This window comes from Crotalus tigris, unplaced genomic scaffold (assembly GCF_016545835.1).
Source record: "Crotalus tigris isolate CLP2741 ecotype Arizona unplaced genomic scaffold, ASM1654583v1 scf7180000019120.420415, whole genome shotgun sequence".
NCBI classification, from domain to species: Eukaryota; Metazoa; Chordata; class Lepidosauria; order Squamata; family Viperidae; genus Crotalus; species Crotalus tigris.
Genome location: NW_024097386.1, coordinates 248,876 through 269,475, shown reverse-complemented (window position 1 = coordinate 269,475; position 20,600 = coordinate 248,876). Strand labels below are relative to the sequence as shown.

Genomic DNA, 20,600 nt, shown 5'->3' with positions numbered 1-20,600 from the left:
ACAGGGAATTTGGAGGTGTTTGTCTACTTCAGCAAACAGGGGATTAGTTTCCTGATCGAGGAAGGTTGAAGGTTTGGGACCTGGTGGGAGGAAAGCTTACTCGCTTCACAGGCTCTGCGCAGCAAGGCAGGAAAAAGCGAAGCATTGAACAGCTCTGACATAGGCTGAGATTCATAAGTGGGTTCCTCGCAATCCGACCAACCGTCCTCACCTCCCTCATAATCTGAAACATTAGAGGAGGAATCAGGAGAATGGGATGGGGAGACCATACCTGACCGCTCCAGTGAAGGATGTGTGGCAGTTGTTGGTGCAGAAGAAGGCCCGGGAATGGAAGATGTCTACTGGTGACCCACTGAGGCCATGGCTTGGAACACAGCCTGTGATATCCACTCTCAGAGCTAGCCAGAGAAAGACTGCTCTAGCAGAGGCCTTAACCCCGCAGCAGGTGGTGCGATAGCAGTGATGGGTGCTGCCGATGGGCCAGGCAAATTAAGGTCCTCCCCAAACAGAGGTGGTCCTACCTGACCAAAAGTCTGAGTCAGGACCTGCTGATGCACATTCTCAGGCAACCAAGCTCTCGAAGTGGACGGTTGAGGTGCTCCCATGTCAGGTGGTATGGGGCTCAAAAATTCAAGACCTCTTTCAGCAAACAAGCGCTGGGCCCTGGAGAATTGCTTCTCCAGGGGTCTGTGTGTATGGTCGTCCTGCCTGTCGCTTGCCGTGCCAGCCCTCCTGCCGTGCTTAGATTTGGTTTTGGCCTTACCTGAAGGTGCCTCTGGTGCCGGCTCAGCTTGGACTGGGGTGATGTCCGTGTCCAAAGGATGTGGCTCAGTGTTTTCTGCCATTTCCATCAAGATGCAACCCAAAGGTGACTTTGGAACTGACTCGGTCTGCAAGGGAAGTCAGAGACCCCCGTGAAGGAGGACTGACTTCACGTGGATTGTCGTGAGTCGGCCCACTGGCTAACCTGAACTCACGATTGGCGCAGAAGCGCCCGTCACTCCGCAATGGTTGGTGGTGAAATCACACGTGTCCCACAATAGTGGCAATGGTCAGGATCATGAAGCAGCCACTAGATGCAGAAGGGCAGACAGGCAATATGGTGATCAGACCTGAAGGACCGGTGCCGCTGTTGAATCCACACTCTTGTGATAACAAATGTCTTCAATAGGGAGGTAGTTTCTGAAACACTAAGGTTCAAAATGAAATTAATACAAATGATGTCAATGTATGAAAGTTCTGTGAACTATGCTAAACAAGTCTCCCCCCTTTTTTTGCACTCACACAAAATAGCGTCCTAGCCTGGGTGTGAAATGGGCGTTGCCCAGAGGAAATGTCCCCCAAATGGCGGACGTTCTAGTTTCCGTGAGGGAGAAGGAGGGGGGGAAGGGAACTGGAAGAGGAGACTAAGCCGAGCCTCCAATACAGTCCAAAGTAGCTAAAATCAAATGGGGCTAAATTCGAGGCTTTCTACCTATTCAGGGAACTGAGTTGGGAATCGCGCCTAACAGCTGTTAGGCGCAAAAACACTCACCGCTGCACAGCAAGGCTCCCTCCTCTTCAGCGGCAGTCATAAGCAAATAAAAAAGTCAGCAAAAAGGATTTCCTCCGTCACTCACTCTAGCAAGCCCCTCAGAGATGTTGCAGCAAATCAAAATTTTCATCAAAAAGGTGTTCCGCAGATCCAAAATGGCAGCCGCTATAAGGATCCTTTACCGAGCCTGGTCATAGAAGAAGCCACGAGGCTTCAAAATGGCGGCCACCAGACGAAAGAACCACACACGCGCTTACTGGGAAAGTAAATAAGCAATCTCCCTATAACCTGCACGAAGGGAAACTCTCCCCACTTCTTTTAGTAAGAATTCTTGTAATGATTCAGCAAACTGCTGGATTCGGAAAAGGGAAAGAGCTGCCCCCCCCCAGTCCTGGAGAGGAGTCCTACCCTAACCCTGAAGGAAGGGAAACTAGTTCAGAAGTTCCAGAAAGGAAAATAATCTCTACTAATTCTCCTAATCTTAAGAATCCACCAATGAATCTGTAAAATCTAGTCTGACCTGCTCCAAACGACAGAGAGTCAAGATATCACGTCCTCATGGGCGAAAGACCAAAATGAAAAATGGGAGGTCCCAGATAATGAGGAGGCGTGACAATTTGACAACTTGATCTGATTGGGCAGGAGGACTGAAATAACCCATTGGTGGATTCTTCAGTCATCATGCTGAAGAATTACAAGTTACATTTGTTATAAGATTACTGTACTAGCTGGATATTACACTCCATGACACCTGTGCATTAGATAACAAACTGCTGCAGTTTCATTCCATTGAAACCCCATCACATTCCCACAATAATCTATAGAAGGTGATTTGCAATTGTGCAATTAGTTATCACAATATTTTTGGCACTCCTTAAACACATTAAGTATTGGATATTGATAGCCAGTATGCTACTTTTAGCAAGAAAGATCATAAAAGATCATTAACAGAATGTACATATTAGAATCTGTATGTTTCTTTTTAAAAAAATAAATTTTAAAAAGTTTTATAAGGTTAGGGATGGGATAGGATCGGTATGAAAGTTGGAATTCAGGATGGGGGTCAGGGTTGGGGTTTGGGCAGGGATGGGAAAAACAATGGGTTTACCCCCCATTGACATAAACATTATCAAGCTTTAGCAAGCAGGCTATTATCCGGGCACATATATTCAGTAACACTGATTAATATAATAGTAAATAATAACTATAGTCAATATAAGAAACAATAATCATAAATAATGTCAGTTAGTCAGTAAATGTCCCTCATCTTATTAATATACATTCTATTTTTCCCATTCTAAAAAAAGGTACGTTCCTTATAGCATGGTTTTGGAAATATCTGTGTATTTTATTTAAAAGCATGCCAACCAATTTGTAGGTCATGCCCCTTTAGGTACAGTAATCTTTTGTTTCTAAGCATTATCCATTCGAGCCATGGTAAAATGGCTGCTTGATAATATAATCTCCAGTCCGGGAGTCCAAATCCTCCACTGTTTTTAGATTCTTGTAACATTTTGGCTTTAATTCGTGCTTTCTTCCCTTCCCAAATAAATCTCAATATTGTTGCATTTAGGTCATCAAAAAAAATCTTTCCCAATTTTACAGGGATTGTTTGAAATAAAGAGTAATTTCAGAAGAACACTCATTTTAACTGTAGCTATTCTTCCCAGTAATGAAGTCGAAGATTTTTCCATTTTTTCAAGTCTAGTTTTTTTTGTTTCAACAGTTTTCATAATTGTCCTCTTTTAATGTTGTACATCTTGCTGTTAAATAAATTCCTAAATATCTAAAAAAAAATTTACTATTTGCAGATTGGGCTTTTTTGTAAGTTGAGCTTTCTGTTTATCTGTTAGGTTTTTTTTTAATACCTTAGTCTTTTCTCTATTTATTTTCAAACCTGCCACTTCTCCAAACTTTTCTATTTTCTCCAACAGTTTAGTAGCCGTTTCTAGCGGGTCCTCCAAAATGAAGACCAAATCATCTGCAAAGACTTGTAATTTGTATTTTTGCTCTTTTATCTCCAAACCTTTAATTTCCATGTCCTGCCTGATATTTCTGGCCAGTACTTCCAACGTTAGTATAAATAGTAGTGGGGATAGTAGACATCCCTATCTTGTACCTTTTTTAATGTCAAAGCTTTCTGTGTAATCTCCATTTAGCATTATTCTGGCTGTTTGTTTATGGTAGATTGCTTGAATTGTATTTGTAAAATTTTTTCCCAAAGTCCATTTCCATCAGCTGCTGGAACATGAATTGCCAGTTTAAATTATCAAAAGCTTTTTGAGTCAGCATATTGCCCCCAACAATCTGTGTCCTCATTTTACCAACCTCGGAAGGATGGAAGGCCGAGTCAACTTTCAGCTGGTAAGAATCGAACTGCATCAGTCAGCTGGCAGAATTAGCCCGCAATAATACTGCATTCTAACCTCTGTGCCACGACAGCTCTTTATATCATTTTATATCATTTATTGAAAGATACTCTTCTAAAATCTACTTTTACAATCACTCCAGTATATAAAAATTGACATTGCTGTAAACGGACTACAGAACCTGGTTTTCAATAAGCATGTTGGCATTCTGTTTGATTATATATCCCTTGGGGTCACTTCACAACAACAAAGATTATTTTGTTTTACATGGGCAAACAAAATTGTTCTTAGTATATACAGTATTTACATGTCATGCCTCTGTCGGAGCCTGAATCTGCTGAGGAAAATGAGCTGGAACTGGAACCTATGGAGGTCGAGAGTGAGGTGTCTGTAGCTTCAGAGGGATGTGGGGAAGAGCAGGCCGAGGCAGGCCAGGGCCTTTCAGGATTGGGACAGGATGAACATGAGAGACAGAGCTCAGGAGATGAGCAAGGGCCCTCCTCTCCTGATCCTAGAGCATGGAGAGTAGAGAGAAGGAGGGAACAATGCAGGCAGGCTCAACTATTCGGGAGGAGAGCACCACGCCCCTCTCTACAAGGCACACCTGGAGACTGAGACTTAAAGAGATGCTGTGGGGAGGGGCATTTGTTGGGAACAAACGCTGATTTCTTGGAGTTTTGTGTGCTGCTGCTAATCTTGGAAACAACTCTCTGATCTCTTGTGATTTCTGCTTGGAAACCCTGAAACTCTGAGCATTGGACTGGCTGACAAACCGGATTTGGTGTTCAAAGACCTTGGATTGAATTTTGGCTTCTCTTCTGAAATTGCTCAGGCAAGCTTGTATTTCCAGACTCATTAGATTTTGGATGTACGTTTCATTCCTTGTTATCTACATGGCCTTGAGTAAATTACTCTTCGAATCTAACTGTATTTGAAACTACTTGCAGCCAGAGACTGCTGAAAATGTACTTTGTTACTTTGCTACTTTGTTCTGAGGCTTGCCAGAAACGTAGGAGCATTTGAGGAAAATTTGGAGCAATTAAAGGGCGGTTTGAATTGCCAGCTGACTACATTGCCTCTATGCCATGCCCTGGGTCATCACATTACATGAACAATACTAGTCTGACAATACTGCTCAAGGTATTGAGATAATAATAGTTTCTGTATCTGATCCATCAGTCCTCACTTCAGCTTATATAAAGATTGTCAGGATTGGCCCTGCTCACACGTAAAGAACATGGTTTTAATCAAGTGAACTCTCAGGAGCATGATTCTCAAAGCACTTTCTGTAATAACCCTTTATACAGATGTAGAGAAAGTCACTAGAGCAAAGAATTTCAGAAGGAAAGGAAGTGATTCCAACCAATAAATAAAAAACATCCAGAAGGAATAAAAGGAAAAGAAATCTTTCTTGATGGAGCAGAATTTTCATTGCTTACTATGAGGTTTCTATATTTATTCCTATTATTTTTGACAGGTACTCAAACAAATGTGAGGAATTCTGGCTATTTTTTAATTCAGCTTTTTTCTCAGAAATATCAAGAAGTTGAAATAATTGGTTTTCCCAAATATTGTTATGCCTCTTGCTTTCCCAAACCAAGAACATCCTTGCTATAGTAAAAGATTTTTTAAAAAATCAAAGATAGTGATTTGTGGTATTTTAGATATTGCTGAGAAAAATTACCAGTGTTCCTCATGCTGGCCATATTTCATAGTCAATAATAAGAATTATAGCTTTCTACCTATGTATGCAAACTTACCTTTTCTTTTCAACAGTTTCACAACATTTATGCTTTCCTTTACATCATTTTATTTCTGAGAGGCAAGTTTTTATAAACTCACTCTTCAACTTATCAATATCATTCCCATACAAATCTCTGGAATACTTCCCACATTTCAGATTAATCTCAAATTATTTCAGCAATCGATTTTCAATTCCATTTACTTTGCTAAAGGTGCTTTGTTTAGTTTTCTTTTCCCACTTCCAAAACAATGGCTTATTAGCATCAAAATTATTTTGCATTTTCTCTGACTCTTTAATCTGGTTGTTGCTGTGACTACATTTTCTATAACTTATCTTTTTTTAAATATACATGTCAAACCTTTCATATATTTTGCAGCAATCATTTTATATGCATTGTTTTCAGCAGCCACTTCTTAATTCCCCCAAGCATTTCTCTTTCATATTTCCCATTAAGGAAAACTCACATATTTCTGTGATACTGGAATGTTACTGTGGTTAACTTCCAGTGTAATTTGCCCCAAGAACATTCTCAGTCAATCTCTATATCCAAATAAGAGCAAGCAGACAAAACACTCAGTTCAGCTAACAATATAACTTGATGTTTATTTGCTTGTTTATTAAACATTGTCAAAACTGAAAAACAATTAACCAGTAAAAAGAAAAGGGAGAGACATGAACAATAGGTAAAAATTTACATTATCTATATATCTGTATCAGAAGGACAGAACTTTCAGTTTTCCGAACTTTTATATTAGAAGGACAGAACTGGGTAGTTATCATAGATTGTACCAAAGGGATAACCTTTAATTATTCCATCTTTCATTCTTTTATATATAAAACAGCAAAACAATAGAGCTGGAAAATAGCACACCAGTGATCCCTCCTCTATTCTGCATCCTGAAGGAAACAATTTGAAACAGAATGGTATTATAGCCCATCCCCTATCTCATCATCTCTGTGCACCAAACTCTGTGTTGCAATTGGTTATACCATGTGCGTCGTTTTGTGCTCTTTTGAGCCTAAAGAAGCACCCTGGGGGGTGATAGCTTAGTGGGAGCATTTGCCATTATATCATCTCAGGCTACTACATCAGTTTTACTTGCACTTTTTTTTTTTTTTTGCATGTCCATATATTGCAGGTCAACATGTCCGTTTCATAATATATATTATAGTTTTTATATATCCCATATTGTCCTCAAGTAAAGAGGCTGGTTCTGTTTCTTTTACTCTGAAATCTAGTAGTTATCTGTGCAGCCATGCAAAATCCCAGTATGTTTGTTCTATAGCCCAGTATTTAGCTTCTGTAGACAATAGAGTTACAAGGCTTAGTTTCTCATTGCACAAAGTGATAGGTATACCCCGATAAAAGAATGTGTACACAGTGATTGATTTCTTATCTGATTTATCTACATCTGAATCTGAAATTCTATACAGTACCTGATAGGTTTTTGATCTTTAGTTATAGACAATTTTAAATTAAACTGATGACATTTTTACCACTATCCATTCTTCTTCTATTGGCTCTATCTAATCTTTTGACTAAATCAAAAACATTGGCCATGTTGGGTTGTTCACAGATGCAGTGTATGCTAGTTTCCTACAGCTGCTGTTCATTACTTGCAAACTTGTTTTGGTTTCTTCCTTTGTTCAAGTATCCAATTTTTATGGATCTGCTTGACTCCTTTGCCTCAGAAACGTATCCTTCATTTCTGATTAAGCAAGCACACTTCACTGTTGTCCATTTCAGTTCCAAGATAGCAGCTAATTATTTCTAAGATATTTCATTTCCAGATGATGATTATAGGTCATTATTTTCAATTTCTAGTGACCACACAGATTTTCCCAATGATAATTTATCCCTAACCTGGTCTTTTATTACTTTCTTTCTTCTACTTTCTACCACTCATCTCTACTACTTTATTTAAATTGTTCATTATCTCCAAGCTGTCTTTTGTCCATTGTACATATAATTAGATCATTATTATAACAATGAATGTACAAAGATCCTTTATTTTTAAGTCTTGTAAATAAGTATGGAATACTATTTTCTTTTCCAAACCCATGTTTCACAACATTTAATTTAGTTTATTGGACCATGCTTTAGTTGTCTATGGATTTTTTAATGGATTTTTAATTTATGGATTTTTACAATTTACAGTCCCTGGTTCTTCAAAATCTAGTGGTTGATACATGTAAATCTTCTCTTTCAGTAACTGAAAAAAGGTTATTTTAATATTTATTATTTAATATAAGTACTCCACATGCAATTTTTTAAAGTGCTGCTATACTTAAAATTCTGTATTTGCATGTTTATAGTGCAAAAGCTTCATTGTAATCCTTAGCATCCCTTTGCTATACGGTACAAGTAGTCCTCAATTTATGACAAATGGGACAAGAATTTCTGTTGCTAACCAAGACAGTTGTTAAGCCAGTTGCACCTGATTTTACAACCTTTTCTACCATAGTAGTTAAGAGAATCAGTGCAGTTGTTAAGTGAATCTGGCTTCTGCCACAGACTTTGCTTTTTGGGAGCTGGCTGAGAAGGTTGTGAATGGTCATCACATGACTCTGGGTTGCTGCAACCATCATAAATACATGCTAGTTGACAAGCACCTGAATTTTTATCACATGACCATGGGAATGCTGTTATAGTTGTAAATTTGAAACAGTTGTTAGTCACTTTTTTAGTGTCATTATAAGTTCGAACAGTTGTTAAACAAATGGCCATTAAATATTGCATATTTCCATGAGCATCATGCTTTGTTTTGATGACTTAGTTATAACTTTCTTACTGTTTGGTAGTTCTATTAGAATTCATGATCTATTTTTCTGCAAGAATTCCAATTTTATGCCTGAGTTCTAACAACCCAGGATAGGTAGTCTTTATTTAACTACAATTGGGACAAGATGCAGCCATCAAGTGCATCACATCACCACAATGGGCTTAAATGAGATCCCATTTTCACTGTGGTCATTAAGCAAGCCGCTGTGGGTCATTAAGTGATACATCATTTTATAGCAACTTGCAATTGTACAACCATCTTCTCCCATGGCTCTGCTTGCCAGAAGCTGGCTGTGAAGCATGCAAATTAGGATCACATGACCATGGAACATTTTCAAATAAGCACTTATGTGCTAACATAAGCCTTGATTTTCTTTTAGGACATTTGATCTCATTATCTCACCTTTTCTATGGGTCTAAGCCAGGCATGTCAAACTTGCAACATCATGTGATATCACGTGATATATCAGGACTTTTTCCCCATTGCCAGCAATGGGGTGGGCGCAGTTTTGACGTGACGCATCCAGCCCGCGGGCCAGCAGTTTGACATGCCTGGTCTAAGCTCTGTGATTTTTTAAAATATATTATATTGTGTTTTATTACATCAATGACAGAGTGCATTTCATTATCTTGTTTTGAGAGTTCTATTGATAAGTATAAAATCTAACTAGTGTACCTCCAATTTGGCAATTACATTTTTAAAGAAATTTTATAATGAAATATTATTATCATATATTTATAGTTTTCTGTTGAGGGCCTTAACAACAGTTCCTTAAGTTATCAGAAACATTCACACTATTTTGTTTGGAATAGAGAAATACACTGACACATGCTCCATTTCACTTCCATTCTCTAACAATCTTCATATTTACACATTTTTAAAACATTAAACTATTATTCATTTCTGAATGTGCATACATCTCTTGTCTCAGACTGCCTTTCTGAAGAAAAAAATTGAATTAGTTTGTCAAGTTTAAGCTCAGAATTATTTCAGTTATAACTAATGTATTATTTTTATCCTGCTTTTTCTGAACTCTCCTAGTCTCCTGAGATACAGCTTTTCAAATAATGCCTTCATCTTTGTACTCTAAACTGTATTCTTTCCCATCTTGAAACATGAGATTTCCCAGTCCCAATGTCACCTCCATTTTCAAAACAAACTATTAGCTTTTCAGTGTACCAAAAGTTAAAAATCACAATATTTTGGGCTGTTTGGGACCTATGCTTTAGGTTGATCTTGAATTTGTGAATTTAATGCCCAGAGTCACTGAGTTGAATGGCATACAAGTACAATATGTAATTATTATTCCAAAGTAACTTTGTAACTGATGCCAACATTTGGCATCTATTACACATTTGCAGAATCTCTATCACATGTTTGCCATTACAGTCAATTTGTATGCATTGTTCTATACCTAACTCATTTTTTCCCACCCTGCGAAAATGCCTAAACAAGTTATCTCTTCCTGAGCTGCTTTTCTCTGCAACAGGGCTGGCAAGTTAACAAGCTCAATTCTGAGACCTTAACTAGCAGAATCACAAAGGCTACCTGAAACTGGCAAGACTTTAATCAGTTTCACACTTTGGGTTTTCTTTGTCTTCTATGTGGCTTAGGCTCCAAGGTAGGAGCATACTAGGTAAACAACCAGAACTAGCACATTCCTTTCTATGTTTATTCCCCATTATGTGCCTGATTACTCTCTTTAAGTCCTCCTCCTCTCCAATGAATGTCAATACATACATTAATTCCTGTCTTACTAATTATTCTAATGTCAGGGTGAGAATTCCAAAGGACAGGTCTGGCAAGGAAGAAGGACTATAAGATTTACCCTTTTATCTGACTTCCTCATGAGTCGAGTTACAGAAATCTTCCCTGATGTTTGAGCTACTTGGCTGTTTAGGGTTCAATCCTTCTGATACCATAAAACAAAAAAAAGTAAAATCATAAGCACAGTCATGGTCACATGATTTCCAGTTAGCAACTCTATCAATTAGTGACCACACTGACCATCCCATTAGTGGTCACTTCCATCAGATTACTGGTACTTCCATCATCCCCATTACCGAAGTGTAACATGCAGGGCTTTTTTTCTCATAGAACGCCCAGAATGGAGTTCCGGCACCTTTTTGGGATGGAAACTTGTAGGGTAAGCAAGGCAGGTTGTATGAAGTATGTGAGTTCCAGCACCTTTTTTTTTTTTTTACAAAAAAAGCAGTTAACATGCATGTTCATTAGCCTGTCTAGTTGGTCTAGAGAGCCAATTCACACTTTTTGCCATACATTTAGACCAATTAAACCTACCCCTGAAGATACTACATGTATTCATCAATCACATTCCACAAGACCAGAGAATTCTTATTCAGATCATTTTGCCTTTTAACTTTCTCAGTTTCACATTTTGGTGTGAATACAATATCATGTCAATATTCCAACTATAAGATAATATGTAATGTACTGCTAAACCAGTGGTTCTCAACCTTTTTAATGCCGCGACCCTCAACCGGTCGTAAGTCGAGGACTACTCAACCGGTTGTAAGTCGAGGACTACTCAACTGGTGCAGCACCATTTGCAGAATGGGACTTTTGACAGGCTCAGCAGGGCAGAGACAGCCTGGATAATTCCTACTGGCTTTTGAAAGCCAATAGAATTAGACTCTATTCAAGAGAGTCTATTCTATTGGCTTTCAAAAGCCAATAGAATAAAAGGGAGTAGCACAGCTAAGGAAAAGGGGGAAAAAATGGCGGACTGCATTGTTTGGCGACCCCCGTGAAATGGTCGTTTGACCCCAAATGGGGTCCCGACCCACAGGTTGAGAACCACTGTGCTAAACACTCAAGTAAAGCTGGGGGTACAATGAATCAGTGGTTAAAGATGCTGAGCTTGTCAACTGGTGCTGGGTTCAAGACCTGAAAGCCAAATGATGGGATGAGTGCCCATTAATTGCCCCAGCTCTTGCCCACTTAGCAGTTTGAAAGCATGCAGATGCAAGTATATAAATAAGTACTTCAGTGGGAAGGTAACATGCATTCCAGAGGACTGGAAAAGAGCTGATGTAGTTCCCATCCTCAAAAAAGGAAAAAAAATGGATCCAGGAAATTACAGACCTATCAGCCTGACCTCAATACCTGGGAAGATCCTGGAAAAGATAATCAAACAACGAATCAACGAACACCTAGAGGCAAACAAAGTCATTACTAAAAGCCAAAATGGGTTTGTCAAAAATAGATCATGCCAGACAAATCTTATTGCATTCTTTGACCCAGTGACAAAATTAGTGGATCAGAGGAATGCTGTGGACATAATTTACTTGGACTTCAGTAAGGCATTTGATAAAGTAGATCACAACCTACTACTTGATAAGATAGAAAAATGTGGGATAGACAGAATCACCACCAGATGGATCCGTAGCTGGCTGACCGGCCGTACTCAGCGAGTGGTCCTCAATGGAACTGCATCTATATGGAGGGAAGTGTGTAGTGGGGTGCTCCAGGGCTCTGTTCTTGGCCCAGTGCTCAACATCTTCATCAACGATTTGGATCAAGGGATAGATGGGGAACTCATCAAATTTGCAGATGACACCAAGCTGGCAGGAATAGCCAACAGTCCAGAAGACAGGCTTAAGATACAGAAGGATCTGGACAGTCTTGAACACTGGGCATTAACTAACAAAATGAAATTCAATGGTGAAAAAAGCAAGGTTCTACATTTAGGCAAGAAAAACCAAATGCACAAGTATAGCATAGGTGGCACCATGCTCAATAATAGTAACTGTGAGAGGGACCTTGGAGTCCTAGTAGACAATCACCTAAATATGAGCCAGCAGTGTGCTGCAGTTGCAAAAAAGGCCAACACATTGCTAGGCTGCATTAACAGAGGGATAGAATCAAGATCACGTGAAGTATTAATACCACTCTACAATGCCTTGGTAAGGCCACACTTGGAATACTGCATCCAGTTTTGGTCACCACGATGTAAAAAAGATGTTGAGACTCTAGAAAGAGTACAGAGAAGAGCAACAAAGATGATTAGGGGACTGGAGGCTAAAAAATATAAGGAACGGTTGCGAGAATTGGGTATGTCTAGTTTAACGAAGAGAAGGACAAGGGGGGACATGATAGCAGTATTCCAATATCTCAGGGGCTGCCATAAAGAAGAGGGAATTAAGCTATTTTCCAAAGCACTTGAAGGCAGGACAAGAAGCAACGGGTGGAAACTAATCAAGGAGAGAAGCAACCTAGAACTAAGGAGAAACTTCCTGACAGTGAGAACAATTAATCAGTGGAACAGCTTGCCTCCAGAAGCAGTAATGCTCCAACACTGGAAGTTTTTAAGAAGAGACTGGACAGCCATTTGTCTGAAATGGTGTAGGGTTTCCTGCCTGAGCAGGGGGTTGGACTAGATGACCTCCAAGGTCCCTTCCAACTTTACTACTACTACTATCTTGAAGTATAGTCCATGCATCTTGAAGTATAGTCATGCTTGCCACATGACCATGGTCAGGGATAGGCAACCTTGGCTCTTTTATGACTCGTGGACTTCAACTCCCAGAATTCCTGAGCCAGCCATTCTGGGAGTTGAAGTCAAAGAGCCATAAAAGAGCCAAGGTTGCCTACACCTGACCATGGAAGTGTCTTCAGACAACACTGGCTCCCTTGGCTAAGAAACAGAGATGAGCACTGCCCTCTAGAGTTGGATATGACTGGATAGGAGAAAACCTTTATCTTTAAAATAAAACAGACTTGACTATTTAAAAAAATATGGAAAAACATATACTGTTTGCCACACTTTATTAAGATAGTGTTGATGAACATTTTATGTTATAGATCATACAACTAATGAAAAATAAAAAAAACAAAAGTTCAAATAGGGTATATTGCATATTCCCAAATAATTTCATAACATGAATCTACAACAAGGTTCATAGGATCAGTCTAGTTCAAATTCACATACCATGAAAATAAAGAACATAATTTCTCTCCTGAGGCATTAAAATGAGTAGATTTCACATAGCATGCCAAATACTAACAGATGTGATCTGCATTTTAATCATGCAAGGAGAAGTTACAATATCTCTTCAAAGATTCTCAGATGCTTTCATTGTAAGCATGGCCACAAAGACTGCAGGCTAAATGCAACTTGCTTTGAGTAAATAATGCAGCTGTATGAATTCCTAAGTGAATAAAAGCTGACACAACCTCTACATGGTACTACAAACTAAACATACCATCTTTGTGCAAATTTGAACTGATGTTCAGCTGTTGACAAATTCAGGAGTGAATATGAGAGGTATAGAAATGGGTGAAACCCCCCCCCCCTTAAATCAGTACTTGTAACAGCTCCTTTGTAGGAGCACTGCTGAGCTAGAAGAGTTTTGCAAGGAACAATGAGGTAAAATTCAAAAGCAAGAATAGAAAAGGCATTTAGCTGGCTACAGGAAATGTTTGAAAGCTATTTCTCCAGAGGAGGAAATATAAAAGTCTGGCTGAAGGATGTTCATATTTCTGTACCTTTCATGTTTTTGTATCATAATGCAGGGTGTAAACCCCTGTTCACCTAGTGATTTGTTAAAATATAGAAATTGACTAGGGTTGTCTAAACCTGTCTATATAATTGCACATAATTATATATAATCTCAAAGTTTAGAAGTAGAAGTATAGTTTCCAGAACTTCACATAAACTCCCCAACTCACAGATTTAGAAAACAAAAGCAACTTTAAAAAGTGCTGCAGAGAAGCATCCTGGTCCTGAGGCCACTTTCACTTTACTTCCTGGCATCAGTCTTCTTACCCAGCTGCTTCATGAGCATAGTTTGAAGAGGGGATCTAACTTCCAAATGCTAAACTGTCTATCCCGCAAATGCCCATTTTATAAAATGGAAACTGTTGATCCTCAGAAAAGCATGCACAGGCAACACGTATATGCTAGATAAAAGCAACTAGATAAAAACAACAAATACCATGATCTTTAAGACAAACAAAAATAACTCCACTGTCTTGCTTCAGACAATCTCCCTCAGGTGTATACTTAAACATGAAACATAACAGTTTTATAGACAAACCTGACTTTATATTATTATATTTGGTAAAACATCTAGTATTGGAACTAGAAAGAAAAGGAACCAAACCAGAACTTGGCTAAACAAGTGTGGTTGCTATGTAAAGTACATCCTTTCATTGGCCTTAAATTTCCCCACGTTTAGCTTCAATGAATGACCCAGAATTATATTACAACAGAAGAAACAAAAACTAGTAATATTTTTCACATATATGCATATTTTCTATGCCTCTACTAGATCTCACAATGCATACCTTCATCCTCATTCTAAAAGCCCAAAATATTGTAATAATTCCTTAGAGCAGAATTTTTCTCAATCAAGAATCATCTTGGTTACACTCAGTTCTCTTTTTGTACTCTGCTGAACCCAAAAATGTCTGGGTTTTTTTTTTCTTAATTTAGTCCAATTCATATACATTTCCAGAACAGAAGAAAACAAAACTCAAACCTATTCTCTTCCTTACCATTTGGACAAGCTGGGTTTCCCCATATTTATTTTTGCACATTTCTTTTATCTGCTAAATAGGATATCTAATGAACAAACCCCTTTATGCTCTCATTTTTGTTGTCTAACTATAATTGCATTGTAAAGGACACTGCTTCATAAGGTTCATGATTACAAGCAGACAAGTAACTAATTACTGGAAGCCTTTAACGGCAGGATTTGAATTAAACCTTGATTCAAATTACTAACTGTTGTAGTATCAAAGAAATCAAACAGCTGGAAATGCAAGCAATGGCAAAGAACAATGAACATGAAATGAAGTCTCTGAAAGATTCCCTAATGCTAGCCAAAAACTGAAGATTAGGCAGAAAAAGAAGGGCCTTTGAAGTATGGAAGAGTAATATTGATTACCTGGAGATTTTACAAGTTTACTGTGAGTTTTCTTACAGAGGTATAACATGACTCACCTCCTTCCCTCAAGCTTTTCCCACCAAAGAAAGCAGCAGGTTTTTAAATTAAATTATCTATTTATCTTAATTAGAACTGGAGAGCTTGACATTTGCTCAGGTTACAGACTGATCACAAACAGCTTGCAGAAACATTCTATGTTGCTATTAAAGGGTGAAGGATAGTGAAGCATTTACCTATGGGGTTTAACACCATATGTGCAGTCACAGAAAGTGATTTCTTAAGGCAAGTGCCTCTATTTGTTTTACTGTGAAACAGTATCACACTTTCTAATATACTTGATAAATATATAACTGGTACATTTCTAATCACATAACACATGTCACAGTGCACCATGCCTCTCTGTATGATATAAATTAGTCAAACATTTCACTGAATATCAATTTCCTTAATTGTTTTTATAGGTACATTATATGCAATACTTGTGTCCCTAGTTATATGCAATACTTGTGTCCCTTTAAATTCACAATCCACAGCACATAAGGGGAAGCAACTATTTACTGACTTGCTTTTTCCAAGGTTTATATTTTAACATTATTTAAAGATGGAAAGATGAGAGAAATGTAAAATGTAAAAACAAGCCTGCTTATCGTTTACATCAGTGGTTCTCAACCTGTGGGTTGGGACCCCATTTGGGGTCGAACGACCATTTCACGGGGGTCGCCAAACAATGCAGTCCGCCATTTTTTTCCCCCTTTTCCTTAGCTGTGCTACTCCCTTTTATTCTATTGGCTTTTGAAAGCCAATAGAATAGACTCTCTTGAATAGAGTCTAATTCTATTGGCTTTCAAAAGCCAATAGGAATTGTCCAGGCTGTCTCTGCCCTGCTGAGCCTGCCAAAAGTCCCATTCTGCAAACAGTGCTGCACCAATTGAGTAGTCCTCGACTTACGACCGGTTGAGTAGTCCTTGACTTATGACCGGTTGGGGTCGCGGCATTAAAAAGGTTGAGAACCACTGGTTTACATCCTGTGGTTTAAGGCACTAAGCTAGAAACTGGGAGAACATGAAGTTCAATCCTGCCTTAGGCATGAAGACAGATGGGCCAGTCACTTTCTCTCATCCCTATGAAGGAGGCAGTGACAAGCTACTTTAGAAAATCTTGCAGGGATTAGTTCAGGCATCTACCAGTAGTCCACATTGACTGGAAAACAACTCTCCCAAACAAATAAAACTAAGGGCCTTTTTAAGAAACCATCCTCCCCAAGCATCTGCAGAAAAAAAGATTATATCAAACTGAAGGCATGGAAGATATCATCATTATGCAAAGTCTACTAGTATGTACTTACATTCCAATATCTGTTACAAGCATGGAAATACTTTTGCATCTTGACATATATTTTGTCACTTGCTCTCTTCCTTTTTCCCTCACCTCACTTCCCATGTGTGCAACTTCTATGCAATATCATTACGGTTGTGTTGAAATTTATTTTTTCAGACTCCACTCGTGATGGTGGCAATACACCATTTTCTTTATAGACAATTTAAGAATAAGTATTGTGGTACTATAATTGTTGGAACACAATAGAATTTTTTCATAACTTGCTGGTTACCTGTTCCCTCCCATTTTCTAATACTGGAGACAAGCCAGATAATCAATAAATTAGGCAACATTATCAACAATGCAGAAAGATAAATACAGCATGAAACCTTTGGGCTTCAAAAACTGGAGTCTTGCCTTCAGGGCTAATATAGAAATTGCAGTCCAAATCTGTTCTTACGTGCAGTTTAGGGAGGGTTTGCTACTGAAGGACAATAACTCCTGATTTAATGATCATTACCAATGGGCTTCACTAAATATCTCTATGGAATTATTTAATCACCTCCAAAATAAAGAACTACAGGAACATAAAATATGGCCATTCCTGAAATCCAGTATCTAGTAAATGAAATTATTTGGTAAGAACCGATGAAAATTGAAGTCTACTAACACCTCAATTTAATAAACCATATGGAAGGAAAGAATGCCATTAAATCTGTCCATGAAATCCACGTTTATGTAAATTACATAAGATATTTAATATGTAAGTTGTAATAACTTACATATAAATTGATGCAAATCAACTAGACTGATTCACCAAGCAATGAGCCTTTATGTTCTTTAGGAGTAAAGTCCAAAGTCTTTATTCAGATAGCTGATGTTTCCTTCAAACCAAGGTTTATCATTCTCCAAAGATAATGATATAATATTTAATAAAATCTATCCTCCCTTATACCCCAGGCATAAATTCCAATTAAGTTTAATCCAATAAAATTCTTCTGCACTCTGTAGCTTTAAAAATGAAAACACTCTTGTAATATTCAATTCTAACTGACACATTACTGCTTCATGACAGTTCTGAAATAATTCTCCAGATGTTACAATTAACCAATTGACTACTTCAAAATTCCTTTGTACATATTGCATATCTAGGTTTGTTTGGTCTCTTATACATATTTCTAATTTTAACTGTACTTCAAAATTCCTTTGTACATATTGCATATCTAGGTTTGTTTGGTCTCTTATACATATTTCTAATTTTAACTGTACTTCAAAATTCCTTTGTACATATTGCATATCTAGGTTTGTTTGGTCTCTTATACATATTTCTAATTTTAAACTGTACTAAAGGCCAAAATATTACACACCTTTCTTGTCTAGCACTGGAATCCGCACCAAGACAGTTCTTCCCAGAGCCTACATCTTTAGAGGTGCCATTCATTAATTAGAACATAACAGAGAAAACATAAATTAACAAACCTAAAATTAGTGTTGGAGCACCTCTGATGCTAGAATTCTAGCAAGATACACATAATGCAAATAAGTTCACTGCTCCATAAGTGAACTCTGACATCATCATAAAATGAACTATGAAGTGATTACTGGGGAGACACTACCAAAACACAGCATGAACAGATAAGAAAATATTCCTTCCCCCTCCCCTAAAAATCTTTCAACTGGAAAGTTCACAATAATTACATGCATTACCCTCTTAAAGGAGCAGCTGCAAATATCCGCATTTACTGTTTTACTGAAATGTGAAAACTCAAGGTAAATGTTTTTAATTCATTGCTAATGAGGGGAGTGGAGAGAAAATTAGGGATAATGAACTATCTGAAGAATTCTATAGATTATCTACCTCTATGACAGTTGAGAAATAAAGATTAAGAAAACAAAGGCCTCTCTTTCAACACACACAAATCAAAGATCTAGACACGATTTTTAAATTCAGAGTAAAAGAAGGATGATAATGGCACTTAGCACATTTTTTTTTCCTTAAGATTTTCCTACATTCTCCGGTTAGAAAAACCATGTGTCCCAAATGCACGAGACTTAAGGTGTGTAGGGGCGATTCCTTAAAAAAAAAAAACTGTGGATCACAAAAAAGAAAAAAAACCGGGAATCTGAGCGTGAAGTGTGCTCTGCCCACTACGAAGTCATGACTTATTTGATCCCAGTAGGGATTAAAGAGAGAGACTCCTATCAAAGACAATATGGCTCGCGAGCAAGCCCGACACTAATTTCCCCCTCCCCTTTTTTGGGGCACCGCACACGTCTCGACAGAATACCTGTATCGGCTTAATGGAAGCAGAGAAATTAGTTTATTTGGGGCTCCACACCGTCACCCTCTTGCTTGCAACAGCATTTCTCTCACACCCACTAAAATCTCTCCCTCCCGCCCCAACGCATAAAGGCATTATCCCTTTCCGCAGCCACTTTTCTTCCCTGCCCAAGACTCACCCGCCAACAGTAAGAGGAGCAGGGAAAGGGGCGCCTTCTCTGCACGGTGCCCCATACCGCCGCGTCCAGCTTGGGAGCGGAGACCCGAGGAAGCGCGCCGAAAGCCAGCCGGAACCCCCAAAGCGGCCAGTTAATGAGCTTCCTCGCTTCAGTCAAGTGAAGCCTCGGCCAGGAGGGGCCAATCCAATCCAATCCGAGGAGCAGCCAACAGCCGCCGCTCGTTCCCCGCCGGCTCTGGATTGTCCTGGGAACCGGGAGGCGCGAGCAAGAGAGGGCGGGAGCCGCCCGCTTTTTCTCCCCCGCCGCCGCCGCCGCCTAAGTCCGGCCGCGCAGCCAACCACAGACCCAAACTTTCCCTGCCCCCGCCCCGCTCCCCCTCCCACAGGTGCCGAGGGGAGGCCAGCCCGGCCCCCACCACTTAAAGGGGAGGAGGAGGAAGAAGGTGAAGCGCTGACACTCCTTCAGGCAGCCGCCGCTTCTCCTCCGACAGCGTGTTCCACAGAGTCCGCGCGTCGCCTCGGCCGGGCTGAGGAAAGCCATCGATCGATTAAGGCTCGGGTTACAAGGAAACCTAGGCTTGGCGCGCGAGCCAATGCCATTGAGCGGACCCCGCCCTCCCCTCCCTTTTTTCGGCACGGGGACCCGCCCTAAAGGGAAACCCAGCGCCTCCAACTCCACGGCGGGAAAGTGATAGTCGGGCAAAGACGGGGATGGAGACACACACACACACCCCGGCCTCGCCTCCGCCTGTCCCCGCCCCAGTTCCCAGAGTGAATGAGAAAGGAGGGGAGAAAAAAGGATTGCCCGCATTCCGAGCGACTTTCAAGCCAAAGAAATCGGGAGCTGAATCAAAGAACGCGGGTGCTGAGAGCCCGGCCGCACGTGGGCTTTACCCCCCGCTTTCGAAAACCGTGGTGAGAGGAAGGGAATCTCGAGAACAAACGCTCTTGACACAAAAGGTTGTAAAGGGAGGACTGGATATTTATTCGGGAAGTAGATCCCTTTGCTTCCACCAGGTTTAGTCTCAGGTAAGCACGGGAAGGAATTTAGTCCAAACAGCAGCTGCGTTTTCGGATCTTGCCATGTTCTGAGCCGCAGTTTAGTCCTGTCATTGATCGTTCATAAGTAAATATGTATATTATTTCCTCTTGAGTAAAGAAGAGTTCCTCTTGAACTCAAGGAGCTTCCCTTTCAATTGATGCTGGTTTACACTGATATGTAAACTGCTGAGTGAGATTCTCACTAAGATGTAGCTTGATTAGTTTTAATTTAGAGAGATCTATGTGTTACCCCAGCATTTGAACATAATGTTTATAGTTTTGTGAGGTGTGAATTTTACTCTCCGTCAGAGAAAGGATTCTTTTTTTAAGAGAAGATGACTCTGGGGAAAGGTGGTAGATAAGAAAACTAATTCAAAGGGTGAAAATATTGCTTTAGGAGTCAAGAGTTGACATCCTGAATTACAGTGATGAGAATAATGAA

The 20,600-nt window shown here is 39.4% G+C and overlaps 1 protein-coding gene across 1 annotated transcript in view; it reads right to left on the bottom strand.

Annotated features, from left to right (window-relative positions):
• The window catches only part of PTGFRN (prostaglandin F2 receptor inhibitor), a 112,698-nt gene extending 93,231 nt beyond the window's left edge, over nt 1-19,467 (bottom strand). The window contains exon 1 of the mRNA XM_039359770.1: nt 19,119-19,467. Within this exon, the coding sequence (XP_039215704.1) occupies nt 19,119-19,173 (55 nt within the window). The 5' untranslated portion in view covers nt 19,174-19,467. The remainder of the gene's footprint in view (nt 1-19,118) is intronic.
• Between the last annotated feature and the right edge of the window lie 1,133 nt (nt 19,468-20,600).